The following is a 19,841-nucleotide window of genomic DNA, read 5'->3' on the forward strand; positions in this document are numbered from 1 at the left end:
CTGTCAACCACCACCAATATTGAGTTGAATCCTTTTGACTTAGGTAATCCCTCTACAAAGTCTAAACTCACATCAGTCCAAACCTGTGTAGGAATGGGTAGAGATGAGAGCAACCCTGCTGGTGACAAGGTAGAATACTTGTTCTCCTGGCATACTTGACATTTTCGAATGAAATCCACCACGTCCCTTCTCATTCCTCTCCAAGTTACCTCTGCAGTCAGCCGCTTGAATGTTTTTAAAGCCCCTTCGTGTCCTCCTACTGCACTAGCATGAAACTGCTCCAGAAGCTTTGGAATGAAGGGAGATCCTGCTGGTAGGGCTAAGCAACCATTCTTGTACAGCAACCCTTTCTCCAGACTGTAATCTGGGAAATCACCCGAATTCTTTTCCAATGCGACCAGTATTTTTCCCAACTCTGTATCTGACCTCACCTCCTTTAACAGTGCTTCCTTATCCAGGTTCAGGGGAGCCGTTAGAGTGATATGATTCAATTCTGCAACCATTGGTTTCCTTGATAACGCATCTGCCACTTTGTTCTCTACGCCTGGCTTATACTCGATGCGATAATTGAGTCCAATCAACTTTGCTGCCCACCGTTGTTGAACTGAGGAAACTGATTTCTGTTCCAACAAGTGCCTAAGACTTCTTTGATCGGTTTTAATTACGAACTCTGGTCCAGTCAAGTAATGTTTCCACTTACACATGGCCATCACTATCGCCAGTAGCTCTCGTTCGTATACTGATTTCACCCTGCCCTTGGAGGAGAAAGCCTGACTGAGAAATGATATAGGCCTCTTGTTCTGAGACAACACCGCTCCAATGCCACTGCCAGATGCATCTGTTTCAATGGTGAATTCTTGATTGAAATCCGGTAGAGCCAAAACTGGTAAGCTTGTCACTGTCTTCTTCAGCAGGTGAAAGGCAGTGGTAGCGTCTGGTGTCCACTCAAACTTCCCTTTCTTGAGTAATTCTGTTAATGGTCTTGCCATTAGACCATAGTTTCTGACGAAGCGACGGTAGTAGCCTGTTAAACCCAGAAATCCTCTCAGCTCCATTATATTCTTTGGTGTGGGCCACTGAAGCATTGCTTCGACTTTGTCAGGATCCGCAACAACTCCTGATGCTGAGATTCGATGGCCTAAGTAGGACACTTCAGAGTTACCAAATGAACACTTCTTAGCATTGGCATAAAACTGATTTTGCTGCATCAATCCAAGTATCACCTTCAGATGCTTCAAGTGCTCTTGCAGGTTTGGACTATAAACCAGAATGTCATCAAAGAACACCAATACAAAACGCCTCAGGTATGGTCTGAAAAGGTCGTTCATGATGCTCTGGAATGTTGATGGGGCATTTGTCAAACCAAAAGGCATGACCAGGAACTCGTAATGACCTTGGTGCGTTTTGAAAGCCGTTTTCTCCACGTCGCTGCTCTTCATTCGAATTTGGTGGTATCCCAACTTCAAATCAGCTTAGAAAAGACTGTTGCACCTTGCAGCTCATCCAACAGCTCCTCAATGACAGGGATTGGATATCTATCCGGGATGGTAGCCTTGTTCAAGGCTCTGTAATCTACACAGAAACGCCATCCACCATCCTTCTTCTTCACTAACAAAACGGGGCTGGAGTAAGGACTGACACTAGGTCTGATAACCTGAGCATTCAACATTTCTTGCACCAGTTTCTCAATTTCATTCTTCTGAATAAATGAGCACCTGTAAGGGCGTAAGTTGATGGGAGCAGTACCAGATTGGAGGTTAATGGCGTGCTCTCTGTTACGTTGAGGAGGAAGACATTGAGGCATCGCAAAAACTGATTTGAATTTGTTCACCAACTCCTGAATTTCTGCAACCTCTGGAATTTTCTTGTCCTGTGGTACTTGTCCCTCAAACAGAGTCGTTAATTCTAGCAGATAGGTTTCCCCTTTGTGCTGTATAACTCTTTCCATGGACCTAAGGGATATTGGTTCCTTGCTTAATGAGGGATCGCCTACAATGGTCACCCAATGCGCACCAATCTTCCAGCTCAAAGTTCTTTTCAGCCAGTTTATCCTGGTGTCTCCCAAGGTAGCTAACCAGGAATACCCCAACACCACGTCTGTGCTACCAAGCTCAATCACCAACAATTCCTCCATGATTTCTACTCCTTGTATCCCCAGCAATGTACCCGATACTCTCCCTTTTCCTTTAAGTACTCTACCACCTCCCACTCGTACTCCAAAAGCTCGTGTGGTAGAAATGGTAAGTCCTAGTTCCTTCACCAACCCATAATCCACAAAACTTCTAGTGGCACCAGAGTCCACCAACACCACGACATCCTTGTCCACTAGTTTTCCCATCATACGCATGGATTTCTCATCTGTTAGTCCGGACATAGAACTCATAGAGAGAACTTCATACTCTTGTATCTCTTCCACATCAGCTTCCAGCACTTCTTGAGTGTGATGTTCTTCGACTGCATCACAGTATTGTTCTTCATCCTCTGCTACCTCCAGACATTTCAGCTTCTGTTGAGGCTTACAGCGGTGGCCAGGAAACCACCGGTCACCACAGTGTCTACAAGGGTTGGTGTTGCGAGACTCGGTACCCCCAGTGGCTCTTTTGAGATCCTTGTTGTTCTCCATGGGCCGTTTCCCTTGGGCATGGTCCACTGGTCGTGAAGAATTTGCTCCTTGGCCGTGTGTAGGAGAATAAAAAGACCTGACCACTGTCCTCGGTTGCAGGCTAGTATTCTCACTCTCTTGATGCTCTATCATCCTTGCATTGTCCACTATTTCTGCCAGATCGAAAGGCCTGCAACGCACCACTTGGTCTCTGATATTCTTGCGCAAACCCCTGAGGAAAGCTGACTCCAGTACATCATCAGAGACATGAGGAAGCTCCACTGCTATCTCCTCAAATTGTTCTCGGTATTCTTCCACACTACCCTTCTGGTGAATACTCAGGAGCTGATCTAACGCCGACAACCCTCTACTCGGCTTGAACCTCACTTTGAACTTATCCTTGAAGTCCTTCCAACTACCGATTCGTTGTCTCCCATAAGCCATTCTCCACCAAGTCACGGAGGAGCCGGTAAGACAAGATATCGCCAAATCTATCTTAGCATATTCCGGTGTTCCCCTATTCGCAAAACATTTCTCTAACCGAAAAAGCCAGTCTTCAGGACTCTTACCTTCGAACAAGGGTAACTCCATCTGACGGTTTGGGTATTCCGGTATGTAATCCTGCGACGCAGCCTGCTGCTCTGGTAGAGGAGCCGAAAACTGCAAAGGCGCCGGTTTGAGGTGAGATCCCTGTTCTGGGTTTGGAAGAATCCCCGCTGTAGGTTGACTGGTAGAACCAATCTGTGGTGTCGTCGTCTGTTGGTGTGGTGGAGTTCCTGAGAGTGGGCTGTGAAACCAGGTAGGAACGGAATCGGAGTTGGGAGCGACGCCAAGGGTTTGGTTGCGAAGGATCTTCTGGAGCATTTCCTTGATGAACGAGAGGTCAGAATCATGTCGGTCGATTCGCTGTTCCAACAAAGGAGATGTCGGAGCCGTCTGGGAGGACAACTCGAGCTCACTCGTTTCGGTTTGGATGTTTTTTCCGACTGCCGACTGTTGAGGAGCCATCAGAACCTCTCAATGAAAGCACCACTTGTTAAGGTCGAACCCTTAACCTGATTTGAAAAGAAGAAATAAGAGGGAGATAGAGATAATGCGCCTTGACGGCGGAGAGTAAGGTAAGAAGAGGATAGAAATTTTATGATTATTAATGTTATTCTCCACAAACCATAGGCTTGTTCTTTAAATACAACTTCCCTTCTTAGGGCTCTTTTATGAAACAACAACGCATTGGTACATACACACAATGCTTCTTTTATTCAACTCTCTAACCTTCTACTGGATTCCATGGTTTAGACCTCTTAGCCACTTTTGATCTTTCCCCACTGTCTTGCTCTTCTTCCTTTAGTTNCTGGTGAATACTCAGGAGCTGATCTAACGCCGACAACCCTCTACTCGGCTTGAACCTCACTTTGAACTTATCCTTGAAGTCCTTCCAACTACCGATTCGTTGTCTCCCATAAGCCATTCTCCACCAAGTCACGGAGGAGCCGGTAAGACAAGATATCGCCAAATCTATCTTAGCATATTCCGGTGTTCCCCTATTCGCAAAACATTTCTCTAACCGAAAAAGCCAGTCTTCAGGACTCTTACCTTCGAACAAGGGTAACTCCATCTGACGGTTTGGGTATTCCGGTATGTAATCCTGCGACGCAGCCTGCTGCTCTGGTAGAGGAGCCGAAAACTGCAAAGGCGCCGGTTTGAGGTGAGATCCCTGTTCTGGGTTTGGAAGAATCCCCGCTGTAGGTTGACTGGTAGAACCAATCTGTGGTGTCGTCGTCTGTTGGTGTGGTGGAGTTCCTGAGAGTGGGCTGTGAAACCAGGTAGGAACGGAATCGGAGTTGGGAGCGACGCCAAGGGTTTGGTTGCGAAGGATCTTCTGGAGCATTTCCTTGATGAACGAGAGGTCAGAATCATGTCGGTCGATTCGCTGTTCCAACAAAGGAGATGTCGGAGCCGTCTGGGAGGACAACTCGAGCTCACTCGTTTCGGTTTGGATGTTTTTTCCGACTGCCGACTGTTGAGGAGCCATCAGAACCTCTCAATGAAAGCACCACTTGTTAAGGTCGAACCCTTAACCTGATTTGAAAAGAAGAAATAAGAGGGAGATAGAGATAATGCGCCTTGACGGCGGAGAGTAAGGTAAGAAGAGGATAGAAATTTTATGATTATTAATGTTATTCTCCACAAACCATAGGCTTGTTCTTTAAATACAACTTCCCTTCTTAGGGCTCTTTTATGAAACAACAACGCATTGGTACATACACACAATGCTTCTTTTATTCAACTCTCTAACCTTCTACTGGATTCCACGGTTTAGACCTCTTAGCCACTTTTGATCTTTCCCCACTGTCTTGCTCTTCTTCCTTTAGTTTTTAGCTTCCTCTTCACAAAAGCTATTGGCACTCTTAGCCTATCAGAAGCTCCCCACCCATTCAAAGCATGGATGGTAATCTCCGGCTCCTCCGCTTCAGTCTCCCTGACGACGCTCTCCTCCTCCTCGTCTTCGTCGCCTCCCTCCATGAGTAGTAGTTGGGGCTTCCGACACCGGTGTCCCAGCGCATACTTCTCATCACAACTGAAGCACAACCCCAAGCTCCTCTTACGCTTCAATTCTTCCCATGATAGCTTCTTGGGCATCTGATTTGAGTTGTTTGGATGCCGAATCTCCGCCAGAGGGGTTGGACCAGCATTGGAATTAGGAGATCTCGTGAGAGAGAATGGCCGACGGGACTCTCGCCTTTGTTTCTGTAATTGGCCGTCTTTTAATCGTGCGTAATTGATCACCTCACGTAACGACTTAGGCTAGAACATTCTGATCCCGTCTGAGATAGATTGGTGGAGGCCACCCATGAAGGCCCCGACTAATGCTTCCTGTGACCACCCCTGAATCATGCTCTGCAACTTCTCAAATTCCTTTTGATACTCACTCAACGACCCGGTTTGGCGAAGCTGCATAAGTGCCTCATGAAAATTCTCCCCTTCATGTGGCCCAAACCTTGCCCATAGCTCCCTTTCAAACACATCCCATGTGATTGGAATGCCATCATCACAGAGAGCTTTAGCAGTCGCTTGCCACCATCGGTTGGCCACACCGTCGAGATGAAACGATGTGAACCGTACCATTTGGTTCCTTGGAACCTCCTGGTACTCGAAATATTGATGCACTTTACTCACCCACTCTGTCGGATCACCTCCTTCAAAGCGTGGCAAATCAAGCTTCACATGTCGTGGTGGTGTGTGTTGTATGTCCAGGTTCGTAGCAAAAGGATTCTCGTGCTCTCCTTGATAACCAGATGCCTGTGTTTGGTTCCCCTCAGTTCGTCGGTTACTGCGAGACCCCGACGAACCACCCCCGTCACGATTACTCACCGCCTACAGTAGTCGCGACTATGATTCCTCAATTCTCTGGAGCTTATCCTCCATATCCCCCTTAAGATCCACGATTGCCACGTTCAACTTCTGCATCTCATCTTGCATCAATCCTTGGCATGTTTCCAACTCCTCCAATCGTTCCTTGTGGGTTGTCATCGGCTCAACGGAGGCCTCTGGAGACACGACCTGCTTCCCTTTGCGTTTAGAACGTCGGAGCGAAATGATTGCGAACAAAAAGAAAAAAGAATGCTCTGATACCACTGATAGGTCCCTCTTCAAAGCTAAGAGTATTGCTCAAAGAACAACAAGATCGATATTTGTTTGGGTAGTTAAGACTACCTCTTTTTGGCTTTTCTCATTAGTTTAAATAGAAGAAATACAAATGCAAGTGTCGTGTGATCATCACGATCCTACAACTTAGGGAAACTGGGAAAGATGGTTGAGTGGCTCCTTATACAACGGAAGACCAACTCAACTTATTTGCAAAACAGAGAAAAACGAAATAACAAAATAACAGAGTCTCCACCAACGACTCAATCCTCGTACCGTCGGTTTGGTTTCCCACACGAACCGGCCGGTTAGCTGTCCGCACACTTCTAGTCTCACTACTTTGTTGGGGAATGGAGTACGCTCTTGACAAGACGTTAAAGGAGATGTCGATTAATGATGATGATGATGACAAACCGAAGGATGACGCAGTCTTTTCACATATCTCTGATCTTCCAAGTGATATAGAGGAGGAGGTGCTCTCTATGCTTCCGGTGACATGTTTGGGAAAATTGCGATTGACCTGTAAAAACTGGAACACTTTAACGAAAGGTGAGAGCTTTCTAAAGAAGCAGAGGAAGGGAATCGAGATGGTGATGTTGTTGTTGGAATATAGAGTTTCCTTGATGAGTGTCGATCTCCTCTATCCATCTTCTATAGAGCGTATAGGTAATCTCGATGCAGATGGAGTTGACATATCTAAAGTCATTCACTGCGACGGTTTATTCTTATGCATCTCCAAAGGCCTACTCACCTGGGCGGCTTGTTGTTTGGAACCTTATTTGGGACAAACAAGGAGTACGCTCTTGGATACGACAAGGAGAAGAAGCATAAAGTTTTGAGATTTGTGAATCAGTTCGACCAGAGTGGCAACCGGATTTTTGAGTTTGAGATGTACAACTTAAACTCTAACTCATCATGGAAGGTCACCGATGATTTCGCTCCGGACTGGCGTATTCCGTGTAATCATCGTGGCTTGTCTCTTAAGGGCAACACTTACTGGTATGCCCAAGAGAAGGTCCCATTTTGTGGAAAAATTTCACTAAATCACCCTGATTTCCTACTCTCTTTTGATTTCACAAGGGAGAGATTTGGACCACGTTTGCCTCTACCTTTTCAGGCTCGCGTTATAGATACTGTGACTCTTTCTAGTGTTAGAGAAGAGCAGCTTGTGGTGTTATTTCAGCAATTACGTGCATCCGTCGTCAAGATATGGATTACTAATAAGATTGAGCCAAATGAAGTGTCGTGGAATAATTTGTTCTTAGCTGTTGATGTGAAACCAATCATTCGTTTTTGTATTACTGATCGTCCAATGAGTTTCTTTGTTGACGAGGAGAAAAAGGTTGCAGTGATTCTTGATAGAAACAGAGGTAAATCTTCCACCCGCAACAGTGCTTACATCACTGGAAATAATTTCTACAAAGAAGTGGTTCTTGACGAATCTACGGACAAGGGGTGTGTTACCCATTTATGGTCCCTTATGTTCCAAGCTTAGTGCAAATTTGTAACGCACCCTAAACTTTTTTTTTTTTTTTTTTAATCTTTTCGTTGTTCTGTGGTTTCTTCTTTCTTTATTTTTTTGTTATGTCCAACTCAGCGAAATAAAATATACTGTGTCTACATTATTTTCTTTGAAAGCTTTCTTATTACTAGCTTACATTTTTATTTTGTGTTTGGTTGGTGGTTATGCTGCTAAGAATTCTGTTTATGCCCAAGAGGAGCCAAAAAAGCAAGCAAAACGGCATTTAAGTTAAGGATACTTTTTAAATATTACCATTTCTGTTATCTGTGGAGTTTTGGAGATGATTTGTTAAAAAAAAGCTTAAGACTGTTAGAAGATAAAATGATTATCATATCAATCACTATATATATATATATATATATATATATATTGTTACAGTACTTATCTAGTTTTAAGTTAACTAATATATATGTTGTCAATCGTTGATGTAGATAGAAGAGAAGTGAAACAAAAATAAGTAACTTTCTCCTACTCTTTCGTCTCTCTCTTTATTCCTCCTCTTCTATAGTTTAATATTGCCTCGTATACACATTTATACTTACAAGTTACAGTATATGGTAGTTTCATAACATGTTATTACCACGAACGACTCCCAATCTATCATCAGTTAAGGTCATTTTAAAGTTATGTTTAATTTATTTGAATTTAATCTAAGTATATATATATATTATTATATGTACAGTATTAATATAGAATAATAGACTATGTTTGATATTTAATCATAATGGTAGGTTATGCCTCCTTCATTATATATATATATAGTTTGATTATAATGGTAGACTCTTTCTTCTTTTATCATATACTAAGACTAGATCCGTGCTATAGCGCGAGAGAATAGTTATATATAATAGATTAGAATATATCATTTTTTTTATTTTTTACGGTGAATCATATACTTTCTAGAGTTCCATTTTGGGCATTAAATGAAAAGAACTATGCCTACTCTTGGATGTTCAGAAAGATTCTCAAGCTTTGTCCCAAAGCTCTAAATTTTCTCAGCATCAATATAGGAAATAGAGACTCTACTTTTTTCTGGTGGGATCCTTGGACTCCCTATGGATCCCTTTACCACTTTCTTGGTACGGAAGGTCCCACTCGTTTAGGGATCCCTCTGTTCTCAGTGGTGGGTGACTTGTGGAACGGTGATGGTTGGTCTCTCCCTCATGCTAGAACGGATAAGCAAGTTCTCTTACTCTCTTTCATCTCTACAATTACTTTATCCAATTCCACCGACACTCCAGTGTGGAAAATTGAGGGGATGCCTTTCAGGTCGTTCTCTTCAAAAGCAGTTTGGAATTCAGTGAGAGTGAAGAACCTAGAAAAGGCTTGGGCTCCTCTTGTTTGGCACAAAGCAGCCATTCCTCGTCATGCTACCACTACATAGCTGTTTGTGCTTAATCGAAACCCTACACTTGATCGCATGTCTAAGTGGGGTTTGGATATAGAATTGGTCTGTCTCCTCTGTGGCTTGTCTCATGAATCTTGAAACCATATCTATTTTGAGTGTCCCTTCTCAGCTCAGGTTTGGATCTCGATAGTTCAGAGACTTAATATCTCTTCTCCTCCTCTCCAATGGGATCAAGTTCTTCTATGGCTCCCAAATGCAGTTGGGTCATCGCTTACCAAACTTGCTCTTCTACAAGGCTGGCAAGGCTCCATCTATGAAATATGGCGGGAGAGAAATAGACGTTTTCATGATGGTCTCACCCTTCCTCCGCTCAAAGTTGCAGAGTTTGTCCTCCCCACTATCATTTACAAGTGTAAAGCTCTCCACCAATTGGGTTGTAAACGTGGTAATCTCCTTCTTCAACGTTGGAACTCTTCCATGTAGGTATTGTTCATCAGATTCTTGGTATTGCTAATCTGTTCTTCCTGGTTTCCTCTTCTACCACTTGTTGGTTTACTATCTTGCTGTATCTGGTTCTACTTTGTTTCTCTGTAACATTTTCAATTTCTATTAATTCAATGAAAGCCCTTTAACAGAAAAAAAAAAGCAAGTAAATGGTAATATAATGAGTTTAAATACAATAAAATATTGAAAACAGAGATTTTTTTTCAAATTGTTATGGATTTGGATAAAATAAAAGAAGACTAAAATAATAAGTAAATAATATTAATGTTTAAAAATAAATAAATGAAAATATGGTGTAAGTAATTAATTTTGAGAATTTTGTAAACAATAATCAATATAAGGTAATTAGTTGCCAAAATGAAAATATGTAATTGAAGAAATATTATTTGTAATTGTTTATACACTGTGAAATTATTGTGTGTAACATAGACAATATTTTTTAAAAAAATTTAAAATATTTCTGTATTGAAATTTTATTCAAAAAATATTTTTTTATAATTAATTAATCATAATTTCCAGTATGCATAAAGGTTATCAGCACATAATGTTGTTTTGTATAAATTTAGTGTTATTAAATTATTTTAACATGGTGCATAGTTCATTAATTTAAAAACAAAGATAATATTCATATAATTAAAAGAGAAGTACAAATTGGAGAATGTCCAAAATTCATAATCTAATTACTCAAATTGCCACTGAGTTATTAAGAAAGGAGACACTTTATTGAAATCAAAAAGGACAAAAATGACTAAAAAACTAAAGATTCTATTTTAGCTGTAGGGTCCGCGTGTTTATCCGATTACCCAATGGATAATCCGACAACCTATCCAGCTGCATGGATATTGATTTAAAATTCGGCTTTACTATTGTTAAAAATTTTTGTATGCGTGTTGGGCCTTGGGTATAGGATTAATCCTGCAAAACAGACAAAAATATAATAGTTGTTAGTTTATTACTAATCGAGGAATAAAGCCTAAAAATATCCATAAATGAACAGTAATAATGGCATATGTTTAAATGTTAATATCTGCCTAAATCACACAATGCAAATCACTGAAATTTTGACTAATAATTCTCCAGTCACCTTATAATTAACGTACAATTACCACATATGCTACACAATACACTTACCAAAAAAACAAAAAAAAAACATCTAACATAACTAATTTGATACCAAAAAATCAATGCTAATTATGCGAATAAACCTTTTGTTAAACGTATCAAAGATTTTTGTGCTTGCAACGAACAACATGTAAACCACCATGGAAACAATATGTTGCAGAGGAGTGGATGGCAAATAATATGAGAACTAGAAGAAGACGACATAGGCCATATCAACAGAAATGGGATTTAAGTACAATCAAGATCAATGACATCTCTTACTTTAAGAGAGTTTCGATCAATTTGAAGGTTATGCAATGTAACAGATGGGTCGCTACCTGCGACTTTCGAATGCGTTACCGATATTTCATCAATAAAAAGAAGATGAAACCCAAGTAAGATAGTCACACCAGATTGACGGAAATAACAAAGATGATTAAGTATTTGCTTTTTGTTTCTTTGTTACATAAACCATTGATTGTATTTGTAATCTCATTACTAATCTTGTATACTTCTGGTTCATATTAATGAAGTTTGTTAGATGTTAAAAAAAGTCGACTATTTTTAGAGAGAGTCCGCTATTTTTTTGGTAGGGTAGAGATAGTCGGCTATAAGTTTGGTTTTGAAAATATTCTCTAAAGATTACACACATTTGTTAAGATCACATTTGATTAGTATCTCTATGGTTTACATAGATAACTAGATTAAGACCCGTGCTAGAGCACGGGTTGAAATTTATTTTATTTACACTGTAATTTTCTTATAAAATATAATTTATGTGATAATTTTTAATAATTTTTTTGGATAAAATATTATGTAATAAAATCATATTTTAAATATGATGACTTGAAAAAGACACTTATTTTGTAAGTTTTATATTGTTAATGATTCTAGATAAGTACTCGTGCTATAACACTGGTTAAATTTAAGTTTATACAAAATTTTGTATATTTTCTATTTTAAAATAAAATTTTAATATGTTGTATTAGTTTATGTATGTGAAGTTATTTCAACAATGTATATTCTACCTCATGACTTGAATGTCATTATAAGACATAATTTTGTGAATTTGGTTTTAAAAAAATGAGTTATTATATTATGGGTAATTTAATATATTGCTATACTTTTTGTTTTAATATACTTAGTTTTTTTAAATTCTTTCATATTATAGTGACATATTATTGACATTGCTATAACAAACCAATTTAGAGTGTTTATAGTTTCTAACTTTAATATCAAGTTTCAATATTTTAAAAATATTTCAAAATAAATTATTTAAAGTTTATTATATTATATAAAATTATAAAATTCAACAAAAAAGTATGAAATTGAATTTAAATATTCAAATTTTGACCCATTACTCAGTAATTTTTTTAATTCAATAGATATTATTTTTAAAGAATAATATTAATCAAAATTGAATATTTTATAGATTGAATCATTTATATTTGTTTTTAAAAATTCTACTTATGGTATATCCGAAAATAAAACTATTTTTAGTTATAATACATAATATGAGAATTTATTTGTTTCACAAAATAGACTCATATATAAAATGAGAGATGAAGTATAATAATAATTAACTAATTAATATGTTAAGTTAGATATCAAAGGATTTTATTTGATGAATAATTTAATAAAGAAAATTAATATGATAAGTTAGATGATATCAAATGATTCTTTAGAATATTCTCTTTATGATTTTTGGAAACAATAAATCGAGACTATACAAATAATATAAAACTTAATCTATAACCTATTTGTAACCAACTTATTAAAATTATATAGTCTACAAAACAATGTTGTGTACTTCCGTTTTATTATATAGGGGATACACAAATTAAAATGCTTTAAAGTACAATATTCTAAATTGAAATAGTATAATAAATAGCAAAATAAAAAACATTCTCATAAATTTGTTTTTTTTTCATCTTTCAGTGCCAAAGGCTGATGGGTTGCCTAGCGAGATAGCGGTAGTGCTACAAGAGATGGTCGATTAACCTCATGTAAAAGTTACAGTTTACAAGAGATAACTAAGTAACACGATTTGATGTGGATATTTTTTTGGTGTCAGTTTTTTATAATTTTGATTGTGTTAAAGGAAGTGTAGATCATTTTGATAACATGTGTATTTTTTTTACTGTAAGTAGATGCTTAATTTGCGAAATGGACATTATTTTCCATAATATTTTGATGTAGATATTTAATTTACGAAATGAAGGGTATGATTTAGGTTTTTAGGTTTTAAAATTGTAATTTGTTACTATGAATGTAGGGATTAGGCTAATGGGCCGACCTGTTGTGGCCTAATAGTTGACAAAAAAAAAAATTGTAATTTGTTGGATTATCTTTTGTTATGGTGCTACCACTATGTTATTGATTAAAATGACAGATAAAAGTAAACAAAAAATCATATGATAAATTAGACTTATATATTATTTTATTTTTTTAAATTGTGCAACATACAGTCATAACGCCTTTGTCAGGAAAAAACCCAACCGTTACTGTTTTTACTTCTTGTGCCTCGTTCTGCTATCCCAAGCAGCAAGTTTCTTTGTCAATCATCATTAAATCACCTTAAGTTTTGCCAACGTTATGGCGAGAATCGCATTCCGATTCAATCAATAGATTACCTTGGTAGATTGCTTGCGGAGTGGAGGAAACATATTGTTGTGTAAATCTGTTGTCTAGTTCCATCCATATCTCATAAATTATCGCCTGATTGCACTTTTCTCTCCCTTACAACTCATATTTATTTTGTGCAGGTATAATTGAGGTTTTGTGAGCACATATATCTAAACTAAGTTGCACAGTTTGTCAAATTTAAAACTCATTTATTTGCTCATGGATTTATNATTAACCTCATGTAAAAGTTACAGTTTACAAGAGATAACTAAGTAACACGATTTGATGTGGATATTTTTTTGGTGTCAGTTTTTTATAATTTTGATTGTGTTAAAGGAAGTGTAGATCATTTTGATAACATGTGTATTTTTTTTACTGTAAGTAGATGCTTAATTTGCGAAATGGACATTATTTTCCATAATATTTTGATGTAGATATTTAATTTACGAAATGAAGGGTATGATTTAGGTTTTTAGGTTTTAAAATTGTAATTTGTTACTATGAATGTAGGGATTAGGCTAATGGGCCGACCTGTTGTGGCCTAATAGTTGACAAAAAAAAAAATTGTAATTTGTTGGATTATCTTTTGTTATGGTGCTACCACTATGTTATTGATTAAAATGACAGATAAAAGTAAACAAAAAATCATATGATAAATTAGACTTATATATTATTTTATTTTTTTAAATTGTGCAACATACAGTCATAACGCCTTTGTCAGGAAAAAACCCAACCGTTACTGTTTTTACTTCTTGTGCCTCGTTCTGCTATCCCAAGCAGCAAGTTTCTTTGTCAATCATCATTAAATCACCTTAAGTTTTGCCAACGTTATGGCGAGAATCGCATTCCGATTCAATCAATAGATTACCTTGGTAGATTGCTTGCGGAGTGGAGGAAACATATTGTTGTGTAAATCTGTTGTCTAGTTCCATCCATATCTCATAAATTATCGCCTGATTGCACTTTTCTCTCCCTTACAACTCATATTTATTTTGTGCAGGTATAATTGAGGTTTTGTGAGCACATATATCTAAACTAAGTTGCACAGTTTGTCAAATTTAAAACTCATTTATTTGCTCATGGATTTATCAGTCAAAAGTTATTTATAAAAAAGCTAGAGATCGCAAGACTCGAGAATAAGGAATATGAAATTGCAGAAATGATTCAATATTTATAATTATATATCGTAGCTGTTAACACGTTAGATGTTGAATTTAGATTTTTTTTTTTTTTTTTGTTAGTATTATATTCATCGGTTGTTTACGATGATAAGATAATTTAATGTGCAGGTTGTATACAGTTAGGAATATGTAATAATTCAACTATATATTATAATATTTTAGTTGAATTCAAAAAACATATGATGGTAAGATGATAATCTCGTGGAACACACTAAAAGGGGAGATCCACAAACAAATCATCTTTAAGGTGTTCACATATGACATTTATATTGAGTATACCACCTTGAGATCTCTCCAAAAAAACATACAGCATTTGGATCACGATAGATCAAACCACAAAAATGGATCCATCACTCAAAATACTACCAACTCACAGATACCCTTTGACCATTTCGTCTCGTTTTGTTAATGATTCTTGTAAAGGCTGCAATGTAATAGGTCCCATCTATGGAGGCTACCGTTGCAACGAGCCTTCCTCAACTGGTTTGTTCTTTCACAAAGAGTGTGCCGAGGCTCCATCAGAGATCCTCAACCATCCTTCTCATCCTCAGCATCCTCTCAAACTCCACACTTCTCTACGAAAACCAAGTAAATGTTATCTATGTGGCAAGTCTCTTTTTGCTTTTGGTTACCATTGTTCATCAAAATGCGATTTCGCCGTGGATCTCACATGTGGGATAAATCCATTTCCGGTTACTATTGAACATCCGAAGTCTCATCATCATCCAGTTTTCTTCTTGAAAGAACCAGCAAAGCCAGGCTCGCGCCGATGTGGAATTTGCAAGGGCTATAATGGTGGATGTTCTTATGCATGTCTTGAATGTAAAGTCAACTTTCATGTCGAGTGTGTCAATCTTTTCCAAGAGGTAAATCATCCTTCTCATCCTCAACATCCTCTCGAGTTACTCTTATACGAATCACTAAATAGTGATGCCGAGAAGACATGTCTTCTATGTGGAGAACGACCAAACAAGGTGCTTTATCGTTGCTCGATATGCAACTTCAGCGTATGCCGGTTTTGTACAAAAGATCCACCACCTCTTGCTATCGAGCATCATAAGACGCATGAGCATCGACTTGTCCTCTTGTCAAGACAAATCTCATTTGAATGTAATGCTTGCGGGATGCAAGGTGATCGAAGTCCTTACATGTGTATTCAATGCGGGTTTGTTGTCCATCGGACTTGTATTGACTTACCACGTGTCATAAACATCAACCGTCACGATCATCGCATCTCTCTCACTCATCATCTCGGCGTTGGGTATTCGAAATGTGGGATTTGTCGCAAAGATATGAGTCAATACTATGGGGCTTATTCTTGCGCTATTTGCCCCAACTACGCTGCTCATTCACTATGTGCAACAAGAAACGACGTATGGGATGGAGTAGAACTCGAAGGGACACCTGAGGATAACGAAGATATTGCACCTTTCAAAGTGGTGGGTGATAACTTGATCAAGCATTTCAGTCATGAAGAGCACAATCTAAGACTCAACAAGGACAATATCAATCGTGACGAAGGCTCACGTTGTGAAGCATGCGTCCTTCCTGTGTATTCCGATCCGGTCTACAACTGTGAGGAATGTCGTTTCATTCTCCATGAGAAATGTGCTAATCTTCCAAAAAAGAAACGACTTGTATTCAACACAAAACCATTCACACTATGGTCCAGACCACCACGTACATTTCATAGCAAAGATTTTAGATTCCACGATGTTTTCCACTGTAAGGCTTGTAGAGTGAAGTCTACTGGTTTCAGGTATGTTTCGGACTGGTGGGTTTTAGATGTCCGCTGTGGTTCACGTTCTGAACCGGTCATTCATGATGGTCACAAACATCCTTTATATTACGAAAGGAAGAATAATCACTGTTGCGATGCATGTTATACAGAGATAGATGGTTATCTACTTTGCTGTGATACTTGTGACTTTGATCTGGATTTACACTGCACTGATTTACCAAAAGTGGTAAAACATAGCTGCGACGATCATCCACTTTCCCTATGCTATGGCGAAAATGCAAACGGAAAATATTGGTGCGATATTTGTGAGGCGGAAACATATCCAAGTAAGTGGTTCTATACTTGCTCTGATTGCGGGGTTACTGCACATACCACATGTGTACTTGGAGATTTTTCACGTCTCATGCCAGGACACATCATCAACTACAATAAAGTTAGAGTTGAAGTGGTTCCTAACGACCATAGTTCTCGCCCGTTCTGTGCAAGTTGTCACTCAAGATGTAGAGCGCCTATCATTTTAAAGCTTTGTGATCCATACAGTGGATACATTTGTTCCGATGCATGTGCAATGTCTATCAGTACAGCTATGAGAACAACTATATAGCTGATTATTTCATTCAATCGTTTCTCTTGATTTTTTTGGATGTAAGAGTTTCTTTCCAACTACCACCATGTGATAAGAGATATATACATAAAAGTGCTTACAATTTCTTGTGCTGAAACTATTTTGGTTAAAGCTTTCCTATAGTTTAGTTATATACAGTTTAGTCTTCATCGATGGAGGAAGGATTAAATTGAATCTAACGCTTTGATTGGATTCGACTGTTTAAAGCTATAGTGGTGAATCATAATTATAAAGATCATTTCCAATGGTTTCTACAAGGTTATTGCAAAACTTGCAACATGTTTTCGACATAATTGTGACAACATTTGTAAATTTTTAATTTCCTAAGATCCTAATAAGAACAAAAATTTGTGACGACATATATAAAGTTATGACAAATTTGCTAAAAGGAGAGTGGCAACTAATATGGTTTTAATTAATGGAAACAGAGACAGGGGGGACAAGGGAGCAAATCTTTGTAAATCAGTAACGTAAACCAAGATGAAAACTCAAAGTCATTTTAACAACAAAAATAACGAATATGTGATTTTCATTGCAAATGCAATATTCTGAAAGACACAACGCAGATGGTTTTAGAAATACAGATAACAAACTCACTCAAGTGACTAAATCTACAAGACAAGAAAAGTGTTCAATAAACCTCTGTATCAATTTGAAATTTACAAGAGTTACATAAGCGAGGAGGACCATCTATGACATGTAACCTCAAACTCACTCTCATTTTCATGCAAAAACCAAGACTGGAAACTGAAAGGATGCGACTGAGTTGATTTACAAAAACAGTGGTCTGTTTCCGGTTACCTTTAGATATAGCCTCCAGAGATTAAGATCTGCACGACGGTAAAGTGATGCCTCCACAGAAAGATGCGATTATTATGTACAGTACAAGAACTATCAAGCACGTCAGCAGTACCCTGTTGAACACAAACAAGGATAGTTAAAACCGAATGATTATTATAATTATCTGGATCACGTTGAATATGCATCAAAACAAAACAACTATTAAACTTCTCTACACAGAGCTGGAACTAAGGGAGTATAGCTTCTATTCTATCAGCCAATATATAAACTCTTTTCCAAATACTTTGATTTTTTCTGGAGGAGAAAGTTCCCAAACTTAGAACTAATGTATCTCTAGTTTAAGAAATAAATTAGTAAACTATGCTGCAAAAAGGGCGAGTTAAAACTTAAAACACATAGAATGTAGACAGAGGTGTATCTCGTTCTCGTAATTACCAAAACCAAATAAAATCTAGAAGTGACAGAGATCCTTACAAGAGCTTAGCGTTTTTCATCCAAAGAGCTCGGCGAAGGCGCTTAGATTGTTTCCTGAAGTGAAATGCACTATCTTGCATTGTTGCTGTCTTATCAACAAGAAGCTCAATTCTATCCCCTCTCTCCATTATTTTCTCAATGTTCTCAACCATGACTGATCGAATCTGTAAAACCCCAAAACACAACAATGAGAAAACTAACCTTTTCCACCAAAGACAGAGATATAAAGAAGCATGTGAGCTAAAGAAGACTTATTATACCTCACTGACTTCTCCTCTAACACGATTGAGAGTATCAACACTAGGATTACTAGAGAAGAACTCCATCTGCTGATGCAAAACCCTTGCGAATTCATCATTCATCGCATAAGCTGGAGCCTGATGCGCCACTTTTCTATAGTTTTTCATAAACCTCATATGAACATCTTCCAAATACGAAAATGGAATCCTCCCTACCAAATCCAATCACCAAAAACACAAGTTACACAGAGAAGACGACCTTAAAACTACGGAATCATATACAACAAACACTTCGAATCCATGGCAAATTTCGTCAATAACCAAATAAATCTCAAAACATATCCAACGATTGGGAGAACAAAAATCTTACTTCCGAAGGTATCATTGGCCATACAGAGAAAGGTAAGACCATCGGATCTAAGAATATGGAAGATGTAACGGTCTTGTGAGAAACAAAGTCTTTCATCGGCGGTCTCCGGTGAAAGCTTCTCGAGGATCCGTCGTACCACGGCGCCTGTGTTTCCCGTAACGGCGCTGAATTCCGCTAATACCACCGTACCTCTCGCCACAGCCGCGTATATAATCGCCATCGGAGAATCTTAAATCGGATATCGTCAGAGAGTGTGGATCACGCGCTCCGGCGGTGAGAAAGTTCAACGTCGGCTTTGCTGTGATCTGAGCAGAGAGTAGTTTAAAATAGGTTAAGAGCAAACGTTTCGTATATAACCCCTTTTTTATTGTTACGTTTTTAATTGTCACCTGCATATAATATTTTCTAACATTTTAACCCCCTAGGCAAATTATCCGAACCGAACCGGTCAAAATTACGTTTTTCGGTTCGGATTCGGGTACACCAACTAAACCCGATCGGTTCCTTCTTTTTAATTATGATTTTTCCGGTTCGGTTCGAGTATAACCATTAAAAGCCCCACCACGTTTAAACATACCGATTGCGAGTCTCTCTCCACTGTTGACGAACTTAACTTCGACGAGTCTCCGGCGAAACAGGCGACTGAGGTGAGTCTCTNGTCTCCGGTGAAAGCTTCTCGAGGATCCGTCGTACCACGGCGCCTGTGTTTCCCGTAACGGCGCTGAATTCCGCTAATACCACCGTACCTCTCGCCACAGCCGCGTATATAATCGCCATCGGAGAATCTTAAATCGGATATCGTCAGAGAGTGTGGATCACGCGCTCCGGCGGTGAGAAAGTTCAACGTCGGCTTTGCTGTGATCTAAAGCAGAGTAGTTTAAAATAGGTTAAGAGCAAACGTTTCGTATATAACCCCTTTTTTATTGTTACGTTTTTAATTGTCACCTGCATATAATATTTTCTAACATTTTAACCCCCTAGGCAAATTATCCGAACCGAACCGGTCAAAATTACGTTTTTCGGTTCGGATTCGGGTACACCAACTAAACCCGATCGGTTCCTT

General features: G+C 38.4%; 3 protein-coding genes across 3 annotated transcripts; 1 reads left to right on the forward strand and 2 right to left on the reverse strand.

Moving 5' to 3' along the window:
• On the reverse strand, positions 1,463-3,610 carry LOC104709277. Its single transcript, XM_010425919.1, has one exon. It carries the CDS (start codon positions 3,608-3,610, stop codon positions 1,463-1,465), a length of 2,148 nt encoding a protein of 715 aa, XP_010424221.1.
• On the forward strand, positions 14,772-16,946 carry LOC104706522. The gene has a single exon (XM_010422721.1). It carries the CDS (start codon positions 14,870-14,872, stop codon positions 16,871-16,873), a length of 2,004 nt encoding a protein of 667 aa, XP_010421023.1. The 5' UTR covers positions 14,772-14,869; the 3' UTR covers positions 16,874-16,946.
• LOC104706523 (vesicle-associated membrane protein 714-like) lies at positions 17,407-19,107 on the reverse strand. The gene is made up of 4 exons (XM_010422722.2): positions 18,779-19,107; positions 18,430-18,620; positions 18,170-18,333; positions 17,407-17,808 (listed from the first exon to the last, which is right to left on the reverse strand). Exons 1-4 carry the CDS (start codon positions 18,996-18,998, stop codon positions 17,718-17,720), a joined length of 666 nt encoding a protein of 221 aa, XP_010421024.1. The 5' UTR covers positions 18,999-19,107; the 3' UTR covers positions 17,407-17,717.

The sequence above is a fragment of the Camelina sativa genome, chromosome 8 (assembly GCF_000633955.1).
Source record: "Camelina sativa cultivar DH55 chromosome 8, Cs, whole genome shotgun sequence".
Lineage (NCBI taxonomy): Eukaryota > Viridiplantae > Streptophyta > Magnoliopsida > Brassicales > Brassicaceae > Camelina > Camelina sativa.